Genomic DNA, 23,455 nt, shown 5'->3' with positions numbered 1-23,455 from the left:
TACTTTTTATAAGATTAAAGCCAATCATTTTACAAGAGGCACTATTAGAACCAATTGGTTTTTGATAGCTATTTCCTAGGGAACGCAAAAAAAAGCCCTCAGGTTCTATCCGTTTCCTAACGCTTACACGCGTATGTATGTTATAATTTACACATGTTTATTACGTCATAGATTTCTGCAGTATATATCACTCAAAGTAGTAGTTACAGATTATGAAGAAGAAGAAAGGAGGTATCTGAAAAAATGAAAAAGAATGGACCCATCTTCTCCTGAGAGTTTAGAGCAATTGTTATAACTCACTCTACACCACGTGCCGTCTACCGTGTTTCGATCTGACAAGTTTTTGTTGTATATAAGTTAATGTTGTCTTCAAATGACATAAAAGTTATAGCACCATTTTCTCATCCAAGTAAAGAGAGGCGTAAATTGACTATACGCCGAAATATGTGGTGCGCTCGTTCCGGTGCCACATACAGAGCATCACAACAACAGATTTATATGTAGCAGGTGGCGGCTGCTCGTGTTACCCTCCGTCTTCGTCATGCGACAAAGAGGCACAGGCACACAAGCCCGCATAGTTTTACGTAAACGATGGCGGATAAGGAAAAAAAAAACCAACGGATTACCTTGTTGGGTATGTTTGCTACACAGTCTTTAAAGTTGTTACTGTAACAGACCAATTCTACATGTACTGTACTGTAAAATCAAAATGCGAAGCGACTACGGATCAAGAATCCGAGACGGATGAAGGTAGGGTGACCAAGGGTCTGCAAGCCGTTCGCTACCAGCTGCAATCATTATTTTGCCCACTGCTTATATCGGTTCAAAGTTATTACAAGAGGGTGTGCTAATGTACTTTGATGAAATGGAACATACATCATGAAGCGGCGATACTAGCCTTTTTCAATAAAGTGCAGGGAGAAAAGGAGAATAAAGATAAATACGACAACGCCAACACCTACAGCTTTATTTACGATTGCACAGCTTATTAGAAAAAGAAAAAATGATTGTTCTTTATAGCCCGTTGTTGTTGTTGCTGTTACAAACTCGTCGTCAGCAGGTACGTTGTTTGTGAAACGTTCAAGGGCCATCAGCAAAGGGTAACAACAACATTGTAGCATTATAGAAAGTGATACAGAAACGCCATCTTTTTGTCGTAGCAGTGTATACTGGCAGTATGGGTTGTTAATACCGCCGTGTTTTCCTACCGACTACTGGATACTTACAGACACCGAAGCATTGACCGCGCAGATAATCTCTCTTTTGTACGAAAAAAATGAAGAGAAGATCAGCATAGAACAAATGCTTATATTAAAAAAAACCAAGAGCGATGATATTGTTTAAAGGGGTGGAAAGAGTGGGCAGGAGCTCTTACGTTTCGAGGGGGAGGGTTGATTGCAGCACTCGAATGAAAGTGTCTGCAAGTTGCAGCAAAGCAAAAGCAAGGACCTTGATGATCGAACGTGCTAACACACTCAAAGTGGTCTTTTTTAGTTTATGGGTTTGCTCCATTTGGTGGTGAGCAGGGCCCCCTTGGCTTTGTCACTGTTAAAGGAAGAGCGGGGAATATATACTCCTATTTTTCTTTTGACTTGCTGGTATAGATTGCATGTATACTGTATCTTCAGATTGGATGTAAAAGAGAAGCAAGACCAGGTGATGTGGTCTCCAGATGATGTACACGAGCAGTGCACATAGCAGTAGTAGTTGCACGATGACTGTGGGTAAGTAATGTCCCCCCCCCCTCCTCCTCCTCCTCTTCTTCTTTAGCACCTCCCTCGTTTGTTTACCTATTCCTGGAAATGTCACCGTAAATATCACCATTGGCCTCAGCCGCCACGTTTGGACGGGATATAAATACCCGCTACCTTCTATCCTTTTCTGCCCTTTCTTCTTTTTTATTCTCTTTCTCTTCACAACCCAGCTCAATTTCCTTCCATCTGTCTTCAAATTATACACACACTCAAAAAAACATGATTTCTACTGTTTCTCGGCTCGCCTTGGTGTTGTCTCTGCTGCTGCTGCTGCTCGGTTCCCTATCAACTACAAGAACCACGATGGTGAGTGCGCTACCTGTTTTTGATGCCGACCTGGCTGCCAATCCGTTCGTTCACGATGCACGCATGAGCTATTACGAACGACGAAAAGCCACTGTTCTCGATACCCGGGCCATGATGATGGAAGACGATACGTTGTAAAAAGACAAAAAAACACAGGACACGTCTTTCTTGTGGCAGGAACCACAACACACGTACACTCCACTGCCGCACTTATACATAGCTTCTCATACACGCGCCCACACACACGCCATCCAAAGAATCTTATATGTAAAAGCCTTCCATATCTCTTACACATCTTTTTGTAAAAAAGCTACCCATCCATCTTCTCTCATCTCGTCATCGCACTAAAAACTCCCACGTTTGCTGTAAAAATTCGTCAAAACAAATTAAAATCAAGCATCACATATCCTTTCAAGTTGCATACAAGCATTCAATATCTTTGCTGTCGCTACCTTCTTTCTTGATGATTATACGTACATAAATTCCTCAAGTACTATAGTTATATATCTTGATTGTGGGTCATAGTGTCATGAACATTTCAATAGATATCATTTATATCGGGTTGGTGAGCTCTATCATTATATTATACTGTCGACCTCCTTGGTTCAGCTCCTACAAACTGTTCAAGTGCCTTGTTGATCTACTTTATGAGCAACAACAAGCAACCGTACTTGCTTGTAAACATCATGCTGAACTGCTATCCATGTTTCACATGCAATAATGCAGATCGGAAAAAGCCGCGGACCGAGAATCGCGGCTGACCCATAGCAACTAGTTGTTATCACCAAGCAATCAAATACAGAGGCACAGGACTCAATCTTACACTAAGATTTTTTAGCCTTTGTTGCAGTGGAGGCAACTATTCTCTCTTCTTTTGCTGCTGCTTGGTATGCACAATCAAAGAGCACTTTCGTTGTTGTCGTAAAAGAAAAGGGGGACGCGGTAATGTAATGTATACAGAACACGGGAAGGATGATGTGAGCTATCGCCTCGGAAAATAATTAATTCAAGAGCTATAATACGTTCTCCTTCTCTGTCCATGTTTGCTTAACAGAAGTAGAAAATATTTTGCTCTGCACAATTGTTGAGCTAACCACAACAAAGAAATAGTATGCTTCACAAAGTAAACGGGGGTTGTATAATGACATAGCGCGTATTTTCCGAGACACGATCTTAACTCAATTTTGGCAGCTTGAAGCTATTGTCCATGATGAAATGTATCTAACGGAGGCTACGACAGCAACGCCGCATACATATGCAACATGCATATAGTTCTATAACGACATAAAAATGAGTCAATAAGGACGTCTTGCGTTACCAAGCCGTGTAACTTGTGGAAAGAAGCTGGCATTGATACACATATAAGGCAGGCCCTATCAAATAATTAAAGAGACAAGGGTTTATTCTTTTTTTATTTTAAATTATCTACTATACCACAATTATGCCAAACAACGAAACGGCGCCTGATCCCGTCATTGACGTTAAAAACTTTACATTCAACTATGGCGGACCAGACATTGTCAAGGATTTATCACTCGAGGTTAATCCAGGTGAACGAATCTTGATTGTAGGCGCGAATGGTGCAGGCAAAACGACCTTGTTGCGCATTTTGGCGGGCAAACGCAAAATAGAAGGTCATGTCCGTGTCTTTAGTCGTCATGCATTCGTTGATGCACCAGCTGTAAGCTTTTTCCTTTCTTCAATCACTCACTCGCCTACACTCTCTCTCTCTATGCGTGTGTATTAGAGTATTAATAAATACGCAAATTGGACAACACTACTCTTATATACAGGGCGTATTGTATCTCGGTACAGATTGGGCCCATAATCCTCATATCAGGTCCGACATGTCTGTCGACTTTTACTTGTCAAGCATGGGCAGCAAACGATGGCCAGAGCGTACAAAGCGATTGCTCGAAGTACTTGAAGTGGACTTGAGTTGGCGTCTGCATCAGTGCTCGGATGGTCAGTTGCGGCGTGTCCAGTTAACCATGGGTTTGTTGCAGCCATGGAATCTTTTGTTACTCGATGAAGTGACAATGGATCTGGATATCCTTGTACGCACCGAATTGTTAAAGTTTTTGCGCGAAGAAACAGAAACTAGAGGTGCTACGATTGTAAGTTTTGTTACTCTAACAGGGATGAAAACATAAGGACGGGTGGCGTGTGTATGACGTATGGGCTCTGACTTGAGTTCTTTTTTGTTATTGCTAGGTCTATACTACCCACATTTTTGATGGTAAGATGATTTGGCTGATGATGGTATCTGTCATACCCTTCATATTGATACGTAATATGTATTAATCGTAGGGCTGAGTTCATGGATGTCGCATGTGGTGCGCATGGCAGATGGCGCTGTTCTTGCGAAGTACGACATAAATGATTTCCCAGAGTACGATGCAGTGAAAAAGTACCATCGAGAACATGGCATGATGGACTCGCCGTTGATGGCATTGTGCTACAAGTGGATAAAGGAGGACCACAGGCGAGGTGGTGATCAAGCAAAGCGCCAAGTGGAACCAGAAACAGGATTACCTCACTCGAAATGGGATGATTTGAAGGGTGATATGAAGCAATTCGGTGACAAATATTACAATTACTGGAATTAGACGATAGAGTTACCACCTTGATTATTTCTCAATCTCCGTACATCTTGTTGCCATTGCTCTTTCCTTCCTCCTCCGTGCTCACTAGAGATTGCTTGTCTGCTTCTGTATGAAAACCGGATTTTCGTATTTGAAGAACTTATTTTGAAAATGAAAGCAATTGCAAGATATAATTTGTTGTTGTTTGGTAAATTGGAGGGGTGGGTGCAACAGAGGAAGATATGTTTTGTGTATGTGTGTTGCGTAAATGTGAAATGTCATCTTTCTTTAATTTTTCTTTTTCCATCTCTTCTTTCTCTATTCTCAACTTAGAATGTCATTCCTTCGGCAGGCTGAGGCAACTTTCTACCGATCGTAGCCATCTCTCTACATATACAAACAAAATACATGTCTAAGTATTTGGATAGTCATCATGACTCATACACGGCCCATCTCGTCAATCAAGCAACCTCTTCTTCTTTTACCTTCTCAGTTCGGTCAACACAGTTTCCAAGGAGTATGCGCGTCTCCAATGTGCCAAGCAAGGCAAACGGCTTGGCTCGACCTGGTGTGCGTAAAAGTAGTATAAAGATTTGATGTCAAAAAATTTTCATGTGAATCCATACACACAAACATCTTTTTTTCCTTCCACATGTCTCCTGATAAAAGAACAAAACGACAGCTTACCTTGCCATTCTGAGGGTTCACACTAGGTAAATTGATCCGCGATACGAATTGTACTGTTGGCGGATCGTCAGGGTACGATTCGCCGCAATAAATCTTTAAACTGTAAATACGATTCTCATGAACAGACTGTTTGTCAAAAGAAGAAGAAAGGTTCGAGTTAGAAAACAGTAACAACAATCAGCCTCGACCCTCCTTTTCCAAATATTCCTTGTTCTGTTGGTTTTATAGAGGAGTGACTTACGTGAGGAGGACCGAGAATAGTGGCATGCCAGTTATACATGAGCAAATCGTCATCCGCTAAACCATAACTGCAGGTACCGTCGCCAATACCCTTTTCACCTTTCTCTAGCTCTTCGAGCAGACGGAAGTTGCGTGGTACTAGAAGCGAAAATATAAAAGTCAATAGTCAGTTTCTGAAAAGTTCGTATACATAAGCATTCCAAAATAACCCTCCCCCAATTTCAAAGTGTGCGTAAATAAATGAGAATACATGAACAATTTGAGAATTATTGTTGGATGAATAAAAAATAAACTTCAAAGTTTTGAATGGACAATGCATGACATTGGTGCTCCTCAGTATCAATTCAATCTCTTTCGGCAAGTAGTAGGAGAAAGAAGCTCAAAAAAAATAATAGGCTATTGACCACCATGTCTCTCAAGATTTTCTTTCTTTTTCTTATTCACAATTCACTCGCACACAGAAAAGCTATTTGATTATCCCCACTTTACAGACAATGAGAAAATAACTTACTTTGTGCCATTTGATCTCGAATGCAAAGAAGAAAAACAGAAAGCCGACTATGTGCGAATGTTAAAGGGGCGAGAGGGGAGAGTATACCGGAGTATCAATATAGTTTGGGGTAGAGATTCAAGAGTGATGCCTAAATTTTCATTGCTATACCGACAAGTAAAACGTAACATTTGTACACAATCTCATCCAGTATCATCCAGCATCATCCGGTCATGTGTTTTTCTAAACGAAAGATGCAAGTGTTGGTATATTTTGAATAAGAATGCTATGGCTAATCACCTAGTTTCATGTAATTGTCGAGAAGGAGAAGGGGTGCTGGTAGACTTGAATTTTTCTAGATATTGGCGTTTATATTGGCCTGCCTTTTCAAACAATTTCATATCCAGCGTATCGATATCACGCGCAATGCGTGGTCGAAGGACTAATACTGCTTGATTTTGCTGCTGTTCCTATGTTAACAAGGTGTAAGATTAGTTTGCCCTTGGTACTATAAGACCGTTTCGCATAAACAGAGTATCACACCTCATTATCATCATTGTCGAGATCAAGCTCTCCAATACATTCAATCAATCTGCCGAGCGCAAACGGAAACGGATCAATGATATCCGTGTTCAAATGTAATTCTGCATCTTCATATTCCAAGACGGCTCGATTATTTGCAGGTTGGAATTCTTTTAAACTGTGTATATTTTCAGGGCAACAATGGAAATAGTAATTCGGGAGAGTTTTAAGAATATGTCCACAACAGAAAACACAAACACGAAAAATGCGATCAACAAACCGATGGATCGCGTAGTAGTCAAGCGAAAATCAAAGTATTTCTTACAAGCCTTTGACTCGTACAGATCGACCGACATTAGCCTTTGGATCGCGTGTAATTTCGTTTAAATGAAGAACAAGCTCGCCTGACGGTACCACCTTGTCGTTGTCGTCGTTGTTGCTCATAATAATTTTGTATATGTGTTAGTAATAAAGAGAGAGAGCTGATAGAGCGCTGTTCGAATATCCCACAATCTTGATCTTTACAAAGAACATCAGGGCTTATACACATAAAAACCTTCCCTCACTTTCTTACTCTTTCCTTTTCGCGTACCTTTTTTTTTATTGTCTCCCCGCATTTGTCTTACTTTTGTTTGGCTAGTAAAACAGACATTAGCTCGTTTAAAGGGACTATAGCCTTTCAATTAGCAACAACAACAACGCGAGGAAACTATATATCATGAGCCAACAACAGAATGCAAACGATCCAGAGCCAGTAGCAGCAGCAGCAGCAACTGATTCAGGCAACAATGGGTTTGAAGGCGATTACAAATTCCCTCGGCACTATTTACCCGATACCATGGCAGGTACGGAAAACGATATATCCCCTTTGTCTTTGCGTGTTTCTGACATATATTTGTATTACCTTAGACGACAGCAAAACACCTCTTGTATTAGTTGCCTGTGGTTCTTTTTCACCCATCACCTATCTTCACCTGCGCATGTTTGGTAAAGTAGTGTGTATAGAGTGAAGAAGGGAAAAATGTATGACTCATCATCAGTTATTATTAGAAATGGCGCAGGATCATTTCAAGGAACGGAACGAATACGAGCTGCTGGCAGGTTACTATTCTCCGGTATCTGATGCGTATATGAAGGAAGGACTGGCCAAAGCTTCACATCGCGTAGAAATGTGTACACTGGCTGTAGAATCCACCTCGGACTGGTTAATGGTAGACTCTTGGGAACCACGACAGGGGTCGTATCAACGAACAGCTGTTGTGCTGGATCATTTTGACCATGAGCTGAACGTGGCCGGCGATGGCATTCGTACCAAGAGTGGTAAGCTGGTTTCCCCTCTTAAAGCGATCACCGTGAAATAGCAGATCATGTATACTGACTAACATGTTGAAATCAATAATAGGCGAACAACGCAAAATCAAGATTATGCTTTTGGCAGGCGGTGACTTGATTGCGTCTTTTGGCCATCCCAAAGTCTGGGCTCCTAAGGATGTAAGTAATGTTGCTGTCGCTATGATGATACTAGGAGTTGTAGGAGTAGTAGGATGATTGTGTCCGACTCTAAGGCATTGTTACCGTTAGTTGCATCATATCGTTGGTCACTATGGTTGTGTCATAATTGGTAAGGATCTTTCTTGCATTGACTATATAGACGGATAGATCCATTGAAAGAGCGAGCCGTCTAACTAACCAGGCTGATGTATACAGAGAGAACCGGAACAGATGTGTATGGATTCCTGCTTTCACATGACATTCTTTACCAGCATAGAGTAAGCTACTAAATTCTGACCGGGATATATGTTTCTCTGTCTTTTGCTTACAAATTATCATTATGACGATAAATTAGATGAATGTCACTGTCATCAAGCAACTGATACATAACGATATCAGCTCCACCAAAGTTCGGTAAGTCAGAGCAACCCTTTTCTTACGCTGTGTATGATATTCACCCACGATGATTCTACTAGACTGTTTGTAAAACGCGGCATGTCCATCAAATACTTATCACCCAACCCGGTGATCGACTACATATACAAGCATGGATTGTACAAAGCCAAGGCCGATTCCGATACTTTATAACTTTTGCCGTGCTCCCTTTTTCTCTTTATTTAACGTATACACTTTTTCATATTCTCGTTTTATTTTCTTTCCTGCTCTCTTCTCTTTACCCCTGCCAGCAACCTCCTTTACTATGGCTCTTTAAACCTTACACATAACACGCCACGCACACGATCTAGTCCTCTAACAACATACACAGACATACCTTTTTCTTGCCCTTATAAAAAAAACCAATAACCGTGTACTATATACAAACATTAATGCCATATCTCTGCTTACCGCAGCAACCATCTCGGGATTAAGATCAATAGTGCGGATATCCAATCATTTTGTTCCATATATCAAACTTGATCTTTATTCATTGCCAGACTCCCTCTTTCTTCACACATACAGCAAAAAAGATGTACCAAGAGCTGGGTCTTTTATGCGTTCTTTTCTTACCTGTTTTACTCATTTACTTTTATCGATCGAATGCACTTGATGACGACAATCATGACAACAGTAACCGCGCAACAACCACCTCGACCACTAAAAAGTCCAAAAAGTCCAAAAAGAAGAAAGGCAAAGGAAAAGCGTCATTAGACAGCAACAGCAGCAAGACGACAACGACAGACAAACAATCTTTACCCATAACTACAACAACTACGGCAACCACCGATACCTCGCATTCGCAACAAAAGGATTCCAAGCGATCGCCATCTTTAGGAAAACAATCTACACCAAGTCTTGATGCACAGACATCGCCTCTTATGGACAGAGCGCCAGAAGCAAGTAACGAGCTCACAACTAAGGCATCGACAAAGAGCGATGGTACTAGCAAGGAGAAAAAGGAGTCATTCGCTGCTGCTGCTACTGCTGCCGCTGACAAGGCAAATGAGCCATCAAGAGAAGTAGACAAACATATGGATTTAACAGCAAGATACTCGCGCGTCATGCGAATCACTACGGAGCCAGAAGAAGAAGAGTGGGAGCCAGTACCATACGAGGATGGATGGGAGTCAATTGATTCAAGTAAAAAGCCAAGTAAGAAGAAAAGAAAAGGCTCCTAATTGCTACCACTCACTTGGCAGTTGAGAGTAAGCACTAAATGACGGTATTATCTAGTCTACTCTGCACCACGGACGCAAGAAGTAGCGTCAAAGAAACAACGCGAGAACCAGGCCAAAGCTGCCAAACGCAAAGAAGCCAAAGCTGCAGCAGATGCATTACAAGCAGAGCGGTTAAGACGGCATCAGAAGGAACTGGAACGACGAAAGATAAACGAGTTTTATAGTACCGGTGCTGGCAAGAACACACCATGGGGCAAAAAAGGACAGAAAGGAACATCGTCCAAAACACCTACGGCCACAGCAGGTTTGAATGAAAAGGGTCAATTGATTTGGGACTAGTTGAAGTTAGCAGCAAGCACTTGTTTTGGAAAAAAGACAATAATGAAACATGGTTTTGGTTATAATATTATTACAAGGTTATTTCTTTTTTTTTAAAGAAGCACACAGACAAGTGACAGAGGTGGGGCGGAAGAAGAGTATAGTATGGGGAGGGAAAACGAGACGATGCTGGCTTTTGTTTAAGCATCAATGTAGAAAGGATGCGAATAAAAGTCGCATTTGTCTTCATGTTGTGTGACACCAGACAACTTGTAGAAATAAGCATACTCCTTGTCATCCTCTTTCGAAGCAGCAGTCTTGAGAGCATCCTTGACGGTGAACGAGTTGTAGAGAAGCACATCACCCTCCCAGGAGTCTTGGACCTTGATAGGTTGACGATCGTTGATGTCGACCTTGAAGAGTTCGACCTTGGTCAAGCTGTCGACGGGGGAAGCACCATCACGGACGAGCTGGACAGGGAAGTAACCAGAGACATGTTCGCCAATGGCAGGCTTGGTGATGTCCAGGCCAAAGCAGCCCTTGTCGATTTTGGCGTCCATGTTGTTGATTTCTTCGTCTTCGGCAGCGTTGGCGTGGGATGAGGACTTGACCTTGAAAGTCTAATGTGTGTGTGGGAGGTCAGTACAAATAATTGGGGATCCAGGGCTAATTTTTAAAGTCTGTTTACCTTGGACATCAAAGTGCAGTCAGGGCCTGTGCGCATTAACAATAACGATGTTAGCAAACTAATCTATACTGGGCAAAGCTTACATCCTGGGTACTTACCAGCATCCTTGTTGCGAACCCAGACACTATAGTTTTGTTGTTTTGACAGTTTTCTAGTGAGCTTTTTGCCATCATGTTCTACTTTTATACAATGACTTACCGAACTTCATACTGGGAGGGGAACTTTGCACCCTGTGCCTTGGTCAAGTCAACACTGTATAAATTTGTGAAGTGTAAGTTATATGTATTCATGTATCATACGATGATCCTTTGTCTGTCTCTCTTTCTTACGTCATTGTAGCAGAGGTCTTGAGAGAGTAGGAACCCTTCCAGGGAGTACCCAAGTACTTGGCAGTGCCGTTCGAGCTGACCATGTAGAGCTATCATATATACAAAATTCGTTGTTAATGGTGACAAAAATTACTACATGCACTACACTACACTACACTACACGTTCAGATGAAAAAAGATATTTACATCGACAGCGTTGACCACCTTGGCCAAAGCATTGGGAGTACGCTCTGTTCATTTATTCAGACGGTGAGTACGTCATTCGTGATGTCTGTTTATAAGATAAGGTGATTTACTTACTGACGGTGACCTTGACTTTCTTTGGGTTACTGAACACTTGGCCAGAGCTCGGCTTGCTGACCTTGATACCTAAAGAAAAACAGGGTCGAAACAAGAGAGCACACATACACACATACGCGCGTGATTGGTAAGTTTTCCGTGTTCGAATAATCCCATTCACCGTGAATTGTTTCGTTGTCGCAAAAGAAAGTGAATGGTAGTTACCACCGCAGAACTTCTTTCTGGCCTTGTCGATTTCGTCTTGAAGGGAATCAGCTGTAGTAAAGACAGCAAGGAATGCAATGACAAGAGCAATGAGTAGTTGGACCTTCATTTTTTGTTGTTGTTGCCGGTACCAATAGCAGAGAGGGAAGAAAAGGAATGGGGGGGTGTTGTAGATGGATGGAGAAACAAAAGAAAGAGAGAGGAAGAGAGAGGGACCTAATAAAGAAAGAAAGAAAGAAAGAAAGAATTGTCCAGAGCTGAAGGCGGGCTCGGGTGGGCGGGCAGTAATAATTAGTTGCTAAGAACAGAGAGTATAGGTTCGAGGTAAATTAAACAACGTGTGCTGTTTTTTTCTTAACGTCTAAAAATAGTTAATCAACTTGAAATGTAACACAGCTCTCGAGTTGCTGCTGTCTGCCCTGTATTCATGACACAGGCAGCCAAGCGCTTCTTTGTCTCTAAACGATATAAAATAGAAAAAGAGCTCCATTGAGAGAACTGTCTATTATACGCCACAACATCTAGCTGCTGCAGCTGCTGCTACTAAAGAACAAGAAACGGTCCATCCTTGGCAACAAAGAGAAATGGTCAGGGCCAGCTAATTTTCACCCGGTTACAGTTCCTAATACGCCAAAATTTTTCAGAAATCGGTTTTAAGAACCACCGGAATCCACCGGATGTGCCAGGATCCTGTAACTGAATGCCCAAAATGGTATTTCGGGATGAAATAAAGGTTACAGAGGCCGCGTAGCCTATCGAGTTTTCCACCACTACTCTTTTCTTCCTACTCGTCATTATGGACACCCAATTCTCTACTCTCTCTCATACTCATTCCACAACACGTGGTGAAACTAATCAGTTTCGTTTTGCCGAGATCAACGGAATCTCGGAAACTGGCGAGATGGTGTTGTTGAACAACACGGACGTGGACGTTGACCAACATCCACAAGAACTGCATGAGGAACCTTCGCGTACCCCAACAGAGGAGGATTCAGCAGAGCAGGCTCGCTTGCTTGAGCTTGAAGCACGATGCGCCGAGCTCATGGCTGAACATGAAGCAAGAAAGGTGGCTTTAGCAAACGAGCTTGGATTCTCTCTGCGCGAGGTGGAGAAGAGGTGTGAGAACAATCTTGCACCGCTTGTCGTCACCACCAAGGCGATAAGCTCATGGAACCTTTTCGTTTCGATGCGTAAGCAAGAGGAGGATCGGCTCCGTCAAGATGGAGCTACTGAAGGTCACTGTCGATATGAATATTAACACTATTATATTGATTATCATTCTTGGTAATGTCAAACTAACTTTTCAATACAACTCTTCTTATAGAAGAAACGATCCAGCAGCGCAACGTACGCTACGGCGCTGAGTACCAAGCGCGCAGGGATGAACGTCCCATGTTCCAACAATTGGCTACGGAACATAATCTTGAAGCAGGCTTTGAAGGCTACATAGCGCCAAAAGCTATGACTCAAAAAAGCCAGCAGCTTCGGCTAAACTACGCCGAAGAAGCTCATAAAGCTATCAACAGGCAGCTGAGCTATATCCAGAAAGTAACTGGTATTGAAGGTTTTGTCTGCTTCGGATATCCAAAGGTTCTAGGCAATCAAGCCCGCCGTTTGGATACGGGGAGATCAATTGGCACAGGTATACTCTTTATCAATTATTATTTATTTTTTCAAGACTGGTCGCGTTTAATAAAGAGCATACAGAACTGGGAGTGCAATTCTGGGACCTTTGCCAAGCTTTCAATGAAGGTCCCAAGTACGCGGGACTTCAGGAAAAGTTCGATTTGTTTGTCAAGTCACGTTCCAAAAGTACTGGTAAGTCGCAATAAGTGATCGCATTAATAACGTACTTATTATGAGTAAGCAGATTATTTTCAGTACATTTACAATCGTGCAAATGATATTGAGGACGGAAGAGCTCGCCAGGATTGTGGTCCTAACAACAAACGACGACGTAATAAAGGTACCTCCTCATTCATTATGAGCGCATATATACAGAAATGCTAATTATAACATCGACTTCACAGGACCAAATGACAGAATGGTGGAATTCATCCAAACCGAAGTGAAAGCCTTGTATAGTAAGTGTTTCCTGTGCTTCATTAAAATAATAATGATTCCAAGCAATATTATTAGATGCAGTGGCTCCAGAGTTTGGTAAAATCACCACCAGCGTCCCATGGAATGCTCTGCGGAAGGGCGAGGATCGTTATGTCGAACTGGTACTACCACTTCCTGATGGAGTCGAGTTCAAAGAACCAACCAAGGAGTTGAAACGCGATCAAAAGCATGCTTTGGCAAAAGCTTTAGAAACTGGAAGCATTAGATTAGTATCGAAATAATCTAAACACTTATCGAACCTTTCATACTACTAGTTGCTGTACGATATATGGGAGACACGTTGGAAACGACCCAAAAGGATCGCTGATTGATGGATTACTGGAACCTTGCTCAAAATGGGTTGGAAAGTTGGAATTGGATAACAAGAAACATTGCAGTAAGTATGATATGAGTGCAAATAAGAAAGGAAGGACTATGGGGTAAGTATAGGATATCACTTACTGCTTTGCACAAGCATACTTTGAGGTCGCTTTTAGTATTGATAATAACAAGCTCATTGATACATTGACCATAAACACAATGCGAAGTATAACCTCATATTGCCACAAGCAACCCGATAACAATGACAAAGTAAATCATTTCTCACAATTGCAGTACATCCGCTGAACTAAATGGAAACTAATTGTGCATGTTTATGATTCATTGCGTGTTCTTATGGCAGAACAGCTGATGATATATCAATGGTATCAAGAGGCTCGTGCAGTACTTTTCACGACATATACACAATTTAAGCAAGACATAAGAGATCCCAGTGCTACACAAACATTACACTTTCACAATTCCAACAATGCGTGCACAAGGATTGACATAGAAATGGCGAATGCATTACCTTAGCGCACTTTGGCTTTGACCGCACAGCTTTTGAGCTGCACATTGCTCTACCAGAAACAGAGCAATATTCTATACACGTGAAGAAGATCTTCTACCTATATATTACACCGGTGCAAATAAGTGCAGAAGATCTTCTCCCTACAAAACTAACTGCCCCAAGCTACAAGCAGATATATAGCATGAAGAACTGATCTTGGATCACAGGTTTTATTATTTCATTCATACAGATTTTGAGTGATTATAGTGTGCTATATCAACGAAAAAAATTATAGAAAACATGTGGATGCAGCAAATACTGTAAAAGTGAAAACATCTTGATATTCATATGTTGTACGATATTCTTTACTTTATTTTTTGCTACTAATAGCGAAATATGTCAACTGCAGTACTAATAATAGTAATAGATTCTGTTTAGTTATACATCTATTTTATCACTTTCCTGCTCATATCGATTCGTACTGCTTACAATAAATTTTATATCAGTAGACACCGTTAGATAAGTACCAACAATGACTTTAAAAATCGTTTTGCGGCTGTCATTTCGATATTGGTTAAGTTAAAGTGGAGTTAGATATAATCAAGTGGTCTCACTACGTTTAACACTATCAATGTTACACGATTTTATAAAATATATGCGCGACATATGATAAATTTATGTTTGTCGATTGAATAAGAGATAGTTTTGTTGTTACATTGACTATAATACTGACAGCAGTTAATGTCATTGCTCGCTCTGTGGTGCTGGTATAAAACCAAGAAGCTGGTACAGTTTTTTTTATTTCAAAATATGGAAATGCAAACCTGCTAACCCTACGCAAGTAGAAGGAAGGAGTGTTTTACGAAATGAGCGGTTTAAAAAAACCATTGACAAAAGTGTCTTTTTGGAGACCAAAACGATTGAGTATGATGATGTAACTGGTTTTATTGTGTTCGTCTCGTCGTCCTCTATACACTTGGGTAGAAACATAAAATTTGACCAGAGAAAAAGTTTTGTGGAAACGAGCCGTTTTTAAGCAAAAAGCACAGGCTGACCCCTTACCTTTTTCGCCAGCATGCAAAAGTAGAAATATCATTCTTGTTTGTCTCATTATTTAATCCAGGCAAGTCCACTATAGAATCACCCGTGGCAACTACGTTGTATGCTCCAGCAAGGGGAAAGCATTAATAAAATTTGCACAGGCAGGAGTTCCTCGAGGCCCGAGGCGGTGACTGCCTCTGCACCCTCCACTAATTTAAGCCGCCGCACTGACTCGGAGCGCTCTATCCATCATCTTCTGGCTAGTGTACGCACCTGCTTTATATACGTTAGTATTCACCACACAAAATTTATAAGAACAAAGCAATATAAGAAATCCTTTTTCTTGAAATAGCTGGGGTGATATAATTTGAGCACGTATCATGACTTCACTCGTACAAAGTCATTAGCCAATGCAGTACTCGGTATTTGGATTTATGGAAAATAAGGTCACAGCATGTACACGCCACCTTTTCTGTGTTGAATCTCTTCTGGGGCCTGAAATTTAGCCATACATGTTTCTACGATTTCCAAGTAAAATAAACAGACGTCATTTTTCGCCATAGCTAAATATAAAAAGCATCAATGTTAACTCTAGCAAATATAAAAAGAAGTTTTGTAGTATTGTCTGTAAAGTGTAAGTGGACGTAATAGTGATAACTTGATGTAGGTTTTGATTTAAGAGATATGATGTAGTAAAAGGAGAACAGTGCTGTCGACTAATTTTCATCCTAAAAAAGAGTAAACTCTTCTTCTTCTTCGTGTCATTGGCAGAGAGCTCGATCTCTTCGTATGATGGCGCGTTGAAATGGAGCTCTTCATCATAGTCCTCATCCAATACATTTTCATCCTGAGTATCAGGTGTTGTATTGGACGAGCTGGCATCATTGGCATCAAAAAGATCACGCAAAAGATGCTGTTTGCGAGCTGCTTTTTCGATCGCTTCATAGAAGTGGAGCTGCCATTTCAAAATCACTTTGCAGCCCAAACGACCATTGGAATCATCCATCATTCTTTTAAACGTGGAAACCTTTGCAGTAATGTATGCAACAAGTCGTCTTGCCTCAGCCTAGTTGTAAAACAAAAAGTAATATTAAAACGGATACCTACCTGGTGATCGATTTACTAGGACTCTTTACTTCAAGCATGCACAGTTCTTCTATTGCACGTTTCTTGTTGTGATACTCCCTAAGTACCAGGAAAGGAACATCCGAGCCTTCTTCTTGCCAAAACGTATTCCGCAAGTTGATCAGAACATCGTATGTTTGAACAAATGCGGGGACAAGCAGTTCGATTTCTCCTTCATTGATTAGAAGGGAAAGTTCGTTTAAGTTTTTTATCAGAGGTAACGCTTTTTTCTTGATATTTTTAACTGCGTCCTCGAGCTTTTTAGCAAGTTTGTGCCCTATAAACACCTTATATTAATACGAGGTTCATCGCCGACGTTTACTTTATCATTTGCAGCGAGTCCCCGACATTTTTTTGGCAGGTTACATTGTTTGAGACGACAATTGATATCTCCAAGCTAAGTATCATAGCAATACTACTCTGAACTACATGTTTGTTAGCTATACATATGTAGCAAACATCATATAGAAGCAATAGCAAGCTATAAGATCCAAAAGATAACCATGATATGTTAAAAAACCCGAAAAAAAGCAGCAAAATGTAACGCCTTAACGACCTATTACACACCCTATGATCGCACATTCCCATAGCCTCACAAAAATCCTGTTCCTTCATATACGTTTACTCAAATGGTGCACTTAACAGCATTATACATCAGATAACAATGGCAATGATAGGGTTTGAAAACAAAGGAATACTTACTGCTGATGTAGGAATCTGCTGCAAATGAAAAGATTTTCTACAATAGGATATAAACCGAAACACTTACCTTTCTTCCCGTTTCTGTGCAACTGCGTCTGCAAAAGCGCACGACCAGCCACAAGGGAATGCAGTTTCAGCCTGTTTATTTTGTAGTCATTTGACCACTTCAACTTCATGGCTTTTTTGAATGGCATATCGTTTTCCTTCCATCGTTCTCCAACTGTGAGAATGTTCATCTCTACGAGTTGGCGTTCCCAGTGCAACACATTAGCTTCGGCGATTCGTCTGGTGATTCTGCCCTTATATGCACTGAAAAAGAATAGAACATGATTATGTTGATAAGAGCAATTAGACCAAAGTGATCAAAGCCGGAGCTAATAGAAGAATGCGCAGTGTCCCTTCATACTAGGATCTATCTTCCGTAAGACTATCCATCTAATCACATCATCATTAACTCACCCAGCATCAATGGCATATAAAACCATGAGCTCCTCGATGTACTTGACCTTGCAAGCATCTGGGCTCACTTGGTCAGCAGGCTTCAGCTTTTGTTGGATGATGTTACAGTACGACTGCCATTGCTGTTTCAGCTGTTCATCAGTCAGCCAAGGACACTCCGTACTCAGAAATTTACCGGCTTTTTCTTGCATGGAAATTGCTCGCTTTTTTCGTTGCACAAGTAGTTGCGCTATAGACCAATCAGTACTTTTGATGAGCAGATGTCTATCATGAAAATATACTTTAATCAAAATTTTCCACACTTACGCAAGGAAAAGAAGGTGCTCGTTCTTAAAATGCTGTATAGCATGAATCAACGTGAGCATCCTTCGTTTTATACACATATTCCTGGTGATTGTTGCGAATCCAGATAGATACAACCAGAGTCGTTCCATTCCTTCACCGTCTGTCAGGCCAAACCCTTCATTCAATCTGGGATTGTATTGCACCTGACAGTCCATAGAATGGGCATAGGCGTGGAAGACGCCAACAGCAACATTCCCACCCAACCCGGAAAGTTCTCCTAGAATAATATCATTGATAGTTATGAAATGCTCATTACAGAATAATAATTATACACTATACTGGCACAAGTTGGTCGGTAGATATCTCGAAACAAAGCCTATCTATTTTTTCGCGGTCTTACCTTAATTGCCGGCTCAGAATGGCAATCAATGTCATACATAATTTTGAGAACTCTGGTGCCATGTTTTTTCATGAGCACATCGATGACAGATAGGGGGGCTTGTGTGCCTTTTAAATTTGAATGTATAAGATTACCATTGCGATACTTTTTTCAAGAATACTATCACCGGTTATAAACTTACTTTTCACCAGACTGAACAATGTTGGTAAACTTCAATGGCAGATTGTGACGACATACGCACCCAAGCACTCCGGACTCGTAGCACTGTCGGATTGCTCAGGTTACGTATGACTCATCTGCATTTTGAAACTTGGAGTCATACTTGTGATCTTTCGAAGATGCATCGTTGGGTTTGGCATAAGTGCTGACTTGGCATCTGCACTAAAAAAAAGTAGTTTATTCATGCAACTTGCAATCATCGCTGTTTGCCATCCGTCTACGCAGTTGAAAGTTTCCATCTAGTGCGATGATCATTCCAACCTTGATAATGCAAATAACAAGAAGGTTAGTCTCATATCCAGTTCAACAGGCCAGCATGTTTGCTTAGATATGACTTCTATTATAATTATGTAATGTATAAAATCGCAGATGGTATAGCCGACCTTGGGACATGCCGGGCAAGCGTCATCATTGTAAGCCTGGATGGTGTGCTGGTGCTCTGCAACGGATAACTCCTCTGCTTTTGTGAGCACCTCGAGATACGCAAAAAAAACATTTGCAGAAGTGATTCGAAGTCGTTCGACATTCTACCAAAGCCAAGATTACGAATAGGTGAAGCATGAGCTTATTGTCTAATTTCATGGTCCTGAAAAATGAAGAAAAGAAGCACATGTACCTTGTACATGTCCAATTTAGCGCATGCTTTGGCGAATGCTTCGTTTGCAAGAAGGCCTGTCATAAACAGCTCCTCATAAAATTCGAGGAGCTTGATGTGGTATGCCGTCTGCGGGAACATTGGCGATGCGCGAAACATATGGTGCCTCATAAGCGTAACTGCCTGGACTCGTCGCATCGATAAAGCGTAACTTAAACTTTTTTATACCTTAAAAAGATAGAGAAAATAGTTAATGAAAAAAATGATGAGAAGTCAACAATCTTACGCATTTGCTTTAATAATTTAGATCAAAGTACCAGTAAGATAGACCCAAAGCACTTCTCTCTGCTATTTTTCTTTCTCGCGTGGGCATGGGGCGCGGTCTGGCTCTTCTGCTGCGAAACTGGGTGGACTGGCACTATCATAGCATTTGATATACTCATTTGCTAATGGTTCGAGGACGTTTTCCCAGTTTTTTTAAGCTTCTCTAGCTTCTCTTTATGCGAGTGCGATACGCATTCGACTTCATCCAGATCTTGCCCGTCCACTTCCACATCATAGCTGTTATCCTCCATATCATCTGAGAAAACAACAAACGCAGATGATCGTTGTCGTTTGTTTTGGTGGTGATCGACAGAGTCATCTTGATCCAACCAAATGCTCAGTGCGCACCATCTTTTCAATGTGCCGTGTTCGTCCCAGTTTGTCGGTAGTTGGTACAACAACAGCAGTATACTGTTCTCGATGGCGCTCCCAATCTGGCAACGGGCGTCTTCACAACTACAAGAATCAATAACGCCATTGCTATCGCTTTCTTTAAACTTTGGAGTATACAATGCAGAACTGGTAAAAGATTGACAGGTAACCTATAGCCACGGTACGATCAGCGATTGTAAAAGTAAATGCACAAATACAGAAATAATACATACAAGGTCATCATAAATAGCTATCGTCTGGTCAGCTTCATCTGGTGATTTTCTGCAAGCTTCTTTTTTCCTTTGTTGAGCTTCTCTAGTCGCTGTTATTTCTTCAACGCCAGCCAAAACACGCAGGACTTGAGCACGATAGTCATTTTCGACCAACTGCGTCAACACATAGATTACACGATCAGCACGATGATTGCGACTGTATGGAAGATATTTGCGTTTAAGTTTGGAATGCCAGCTTTCGATCAGATTATTTGTATGGAAGGACGAATTCTAAATATACAACCGTAAATAACATTGAAGCGCAAAATAAAGCTAAAACGAGTCTTAAACGTACCTCTTTCCAAACCTTGCACCAAAGATGATGCTTAGGATACAATAGTCCAGCACATAGCCATAAAATTCAAAATGCTCGTATGTATCTCGCCATTTTTTACCAAATTCATCCCAAGCATGCACAAATTCAACGACGGTTTTGCAATTCATCAAAGCACTAAGGGCAGAACGAGCTTCATATCTTTTTTTCTTCGTATCCGCTGTTGTCAGAGTAGTTTTGATCTATAACCCAACATTAAAAAAAAGAATTTTAATATTGAATATATGATGATGTGGCTAACTAAAAGGTACCTTGGACTTAATGTTCTTTTCCCATGCTCTTTTGATGTACCAATGACACAGAAAAACTTGAACTTGATGACCATAAACTTCTCGGATGCTGTTAATTTCAACTGGACTGCAATCGATCATGATCCTTGTTGGTGTGTATTCCATTCTGTCCCGGAGCCATCGAAACCATACTTGCAGCTTTTCACTATCTTCTTTATCTGTGATCATAAAAGCAAGAGGGTAACCTTGTCCAGTAACTGTATGCTTAGCAACGATAGAGAACAGATACGCATCAGCCCGACCATTGATAATAGATTTGCAAGTCTTGTGTGTGGCATCAATACAGGTCTCATTTGATTTCTTGAGCAGCTATAGAGCACATACGTTTCTTAATATACGAACATTGCATTATATTTAAGTATATGTCTTTTCTTACCAAAGCTTGCCGTGGTGATATCCATGCAACAGCAAAAGTAGACTCCGTGATATATTCCAACGTCTGACAACCTTGATATTTCAAATAAAGAAGCCACTTGACTACACTTTTTTATCCATTGGTTCTTTTCTTGCTAATCTTGACTGTTGGTTGGCGATGATATTCATGACATGATGCTGCTTCACACGTAAGGCTTCCGGGAACGGTCCTTCGCCTTCCTCGAGCTAATACCACCGGTTAGCATCTCTACAAGTTGATATCAAAGTTTGCTTTACATGTATACATGATACTTACATCTTGAAGTTGTTTACTAGTCAAACGCAGATGTTCCTGAATTTAGTCCCACTCCAACTTGTTATTGACACGTTTTTCAATCCATTTACGTGATTCAGGGGGGACTTGTGAGCGAGTAGCATTGGTTATCTCGGTAGGGTCATGGTGCTGATGTTGCCAGTGATATACAGATTTAAAATTTGCTTGAGACCAAGTATAGAATACAATATCGAGCACGGCAGTTTACTTTAATGGAAGGTTTTGCAAGTCGACGTTTTTTTATAAGAGCAGGTTCATTTGAGTCTATAGGCAGAGCAGGGACAGCTGGAACCGATGTTTCTCTTGAGTGATCACAGAAAAAAGTGATACTACGTTCAACTGTCCGAGGACGGCCGGCATTGTTTCGGCGTGCATCTGAAGCCTTGGGTACGGAGATGTACTTGTTGTTGGTGATGAAGTTGGCATGCTGCTTGGGGTTTTCAGTAACCCACTCGTCAAGTTGTTGCTGGTTGTCAAACGTCTCTGTAACTACTTCGGTCGGGTAGGTGGGAAAGACACGGACAAGGTACCCAAGGCTGTTAGATGCAGAGGTCATTGTTGTAGGTGAGCAATTGTCAAATACAAAGGTACAGTGGTTGTTCTCAATGCTTGTGACTGACTAAAAATTCCTCTGACGTAATTTTTCTTGATGAATAACGAAACCAAGCCCAGCCACACAAATAACATTTCGTACAAAACACTACTTATGAATTGCCTCCACAATTGCTGCCTTTATCAACCAAGTGAATTACACAGCTTATCACAGCTTCATCAGTTTTGACAACAGAAATCGTATATTTTCAAGTATCTACACTAGTCAATCTACACAATATAGTAAGGAAATCAATAAGAAGCTTTGCGATTTTCGCTGAAGGTACGTCAATAAAGGTTCCTGGTGTTTATCTTTTATATAATTGGGAGTCGGTAAATGATAGTAGAAAGGGATGTCATTATGAGCTTAAGATTGATCTGTAGTTAGAGGACGATTTAGAGATGTTTGGCGTTTACAGTATATGGGAAGTGCGAAGAAGCTGTACCTCACTGTTGTCAAGCTTGGATAACTATACCATAATGGTTTTAAATGACTCGATAATTCATATTGTTAAATCCTTCACCCCTATGCTTCTTCTTCACTTTTGTCTACTTCTGGATGTCATTTCCTTGACTTATAAACTGAGGAAAAGAACGATCATAATTATGAAACCTATTATCAGGTTTTATCAATTATACCAAAGCTGAGGACAACCATTCTTCTTGTCAACTTACCTTACTTCTCTTTTCCTCTGATACTAATATATAACAAAGTGCTGGTAATTGTCATAGATCTTCCATAGATTGAGTTAACAGACAACAAGAAAAGTAAAGTACCCGCCCTTTTACATCAGTTGTTGTAGCAGCGAGCTCGACAAATTATTTTTCGATAATCTATATGATTACATTTACGATTTTTTATTACTTGCTCGGTATGTTATACTCCTCAATAGTGTATTAAAGGAAGCAGTTGCCTCCCAGTTGAATGAGAATATGAATTTTGAAATACTTTTTCGTGAAAAGCGAATGATGCTGTTCCCTCTTGAGGCTCTTCCACCGATAAACCCACAAGTCGCAGATTGGACTTTAATTTATAGCTTATATAGCTTTCGAACACACTAAGTTGTTAAAGTCATATGCACTTTTGCCCATCTAACGTTTTATTATTTTACTTTACATCTTCGTCGATCGTATCAAACAAGTACTCTATGTAGTGGATCAACGGCTTTTTTGACCTTTCATTTATATTGATTAATATACTATACCTCTACATCCTCTAACGTCTACTCACTCTAAAGAATAATAAGAAGTACAACATGAAACTGCTATGTTTACTTTCAAGGATTGAAATTTATT

The 23,455-nt window shown here is 40.8% G+C and overlaps 10 protein-coding genes across 10 annotated transcripts; 6 read left to right on the top strand and 4 right to left on the bottom strand.

The window, feature by feature from the left end:
• Positions 1-1,772: 1,772 nt before the first annotated feature.
• Positions 1,773-2,821, top strand: BDB00DRAFT_927608 (uncharacterized protein; the record flags this gene model as incomplete). Its single annotated transcript, XM_053128886.1, has 2 exons — positions 1,773-2,194; positions 2,689-2,821. The coding sequence occupies exons 1-2, from the start codon at positions 1,974-1,976 to the stop codon at positions 2,819-2,821; spliced, it is 354 nt and encodes a 117-aa protein (XP_052981410.1). The 5' UTR covers positions 1,773-1,973.
• A 504-nt stretch (positions 2,822-3,325) lies between these two features.
• Positions 3,326-4,805, top strand: BDB00DRAFT_254398 (P-loop containing nucleoside triphosphate hydrolase protein). Its single transcript, XM_053116670.1, has 4 exons — positions 3,326-3,741; positions 3,854-4,177; positions 4,275-4,299; positions 4,371-4,805. Exons 1-4 carry the CDS (start codon positions 3,502-3,504, stop codon positions 4,667-4,669), a joined length of 888 nt encoding a protein of 295 aa, XP_052981409.1. The 5' UTR covers positions 3,326-3,501; the 3' UTR covers positions 4,670-4,805.
• On the bottom strand, positions 4,745-6,199 carry BDB00DRAFT_253410 (ubiquitin-conjugating enzyme/RWD-like protein). The gene is made up of 5 exons (XM_053116669.1): positions 6,084-6,199; positions 5,574-5,710; positions 5,333-5,458; positions 5,131-5,210; positions 4,745-5,032 (listed from the first exon to the last, which is right to left on the bottom strand). Exons 1-5 carry the CDS (start codon positions 6,091-6,093, stop codon positions 4,975-4,977), a joined length of 411 nt encoding a protein of 136 aa, XP_052981408.1. The 5' UTR covers positions 6,094-6,199; the 3' UTR covers positions 4,745-4,974.
• On the bottom strand, positions 6,156-7,221 carry BDB00DRAFT_814826 (telomere-capping, CST complex subunit-domain-containing protein). Its single transcript, XM_053122862.1, has 3 exons — positions 6,910-7,221; positions 6,606-6,762; positions 6,156-6,532 (listed from the first exon to the last, which is right to left on the bottom strand). The coding sequence occupies exons 1-3, from the start codon at positions 7,026-7,028 to the stop codon at positions 6,359-6,361; spliced, it is 450 nt and encodes a 149-aa protein (XP_052981407.1). The 5' UTR covers positions 7,029-7,221; the 3' UTR covers positions 6,156-6,358.
• Positions 7,222-7,372: 151 nt separating this feature from the next.
• BDB00DRAFT_760465 (uncharacterized protein) lies at positions 7,373-8,663 on the top strand (the record flags this gene model as incomplete). The annotated part of the gene is made up of 7 exons (XM_053119212.1): positions 7,373-7,571; positions 7,635-7,904; positions 7,987-8,075; positions 8,166-8,205; positions 8,292-8,353; positions 8,431-8,489; positions 8,552-8,663. 7 exons carry the CDS (start codon positions 7,373-7,375, stop codon positions 8,661-8,663), a joined length of 831 nt encoding a protein of 276 aa, XP_052981406.1.
• Positions 8,664-9,043: 380 nt separating this feature from the next.
• Positions 9,044-10,030, top strand: BDB00DRAFT_870594 (uncharacterized protein; the record flags this gene model as incomplete). The annotated part of the gene is made up of 2 exons (XM_053126726.1): positions 9,044-9,665; positions 9,747-10,030. The coding sequence occupies 2 exons, from the start codon at positions 9,044-9,046 to the stop codon at positions 10,028-10,030; spliced, it is 906 nt and encodes a 301-aa protein (XP_052981405.1).
• Positions 10,031-10,080: 50 nt separating this feature from the next.
• BDB00DRAFT_973168 (uncharacterized protein) lies at positions 10,081-11,775 on the bottom strand. The gene is made up of 8 exons (XM_053129880.1): positions 11,531-11,775; positions 11,327-11,395; positions 11,213-11,256; positions 11,027-11,115; positions 10,896-10,949; positions 10,796-10,821; positions 10,698-10,723; positions 10,081-10,629 (listed from the first exon to the last, which is right to left on the bottom strand). The coding sequence occupies exons 1-8, from the start codon at positions 11,637-11,639 to the stop codon at positions 10,210-10,212; spliced, it is 837 nt and encodes a 278-aa protein (XP_052981404.1). The 5' UTR covers positions 11,640-11,775; the 3' UTR covers positions 10,081-10,209.
• Positions 11,776-12,285: 510 nt separating this feature from the next.
• On the top strand, positions 12,286-13,589 carry BDB00DRAFT_253303 (uncharacterized protein). Its single transcript, XM_053116668.1, has 3 exons — positions 12,286-12,765; positions 12,855-13,496; positions 13,561-13,589. The coding sequence occupies exons 1-2, from the start codon at positions 12,327-12,329 to the stop codon at positions 13,364-13,366; spliced, it is 951 nt and encodes a 316-aa protein (XP_052981403.1). The 5' UTR covers positions 12,286-12,326; the 3' UTR covers positions 13,367-13,496; positions 13,561-13,589.
• A 2,461-nt stretch (positions 13,590-16,050) lies between these two features.
• On the bottom strand, positions 16,051-19,447 carry BDB00DRAFT_870591 (uncharacterized protein; the record flags this gene model as incomplete). The annotated part of the gene is made up of 10 exons (XM_053126725.1): positions 16,051-16,094; positions 16,248-16,569; positions 16,640-16,905; positions 17,398-17,639; positions 17,790-18,018; positions 18,096-18,127; positions 18,210-18,351; positions 18,797-18,855; positions 18,955-19,220; positions 19,310-19,447. 10 exons carry the CDS (start codon positions 19,445-19,447, stop codon positions 16,051-16,053), a joined length of 1,740 nt encoding a protein of 579 aa, XP_052981402.1.
• A 2,806-nt stretch (positions 19,448-22,253) lies between these two features.
• On the top strand, positions 22,254-22,992 carry BDB00DRAFT_814774 (uncharacterized protein). The gene is made up of 2 exons (XM_053122861.1): positions 22,254-22,772; positions 22,835-22,992. The coding sequence occupies exons 1-2, from the start codon at positions 22,562-22,564 to the stop codon at positions 22,900-22,902; spliced, it is 279 nt and encodes a 92-aa protein (XP_052981401.1). The 5' UTR covers positions 22,254-22,561; the 3' UTR covers positions 22,903-22,992.
• Positions 22,993-23,455: the final 463 nt, after the last annotated feature.

Source organism: Zychaea mexicana (genome assembly GCF_025766255.1).
Source record: "Zychaea mexicana strain RSA 1403 chromosome Unknown BDB00scaffold_22, whole genome shotgun sequence".
Taxonomy (NCBI): Eukaryota; Fungi; Mucoromycota; class Mucoromycetes; order Mucorales; family Lichtheimiaceae; genus Zychaea; species Zychaea mexicana.
This window is presented reverse-complemented; position numbering and strand designations above follow the sequence as displayed.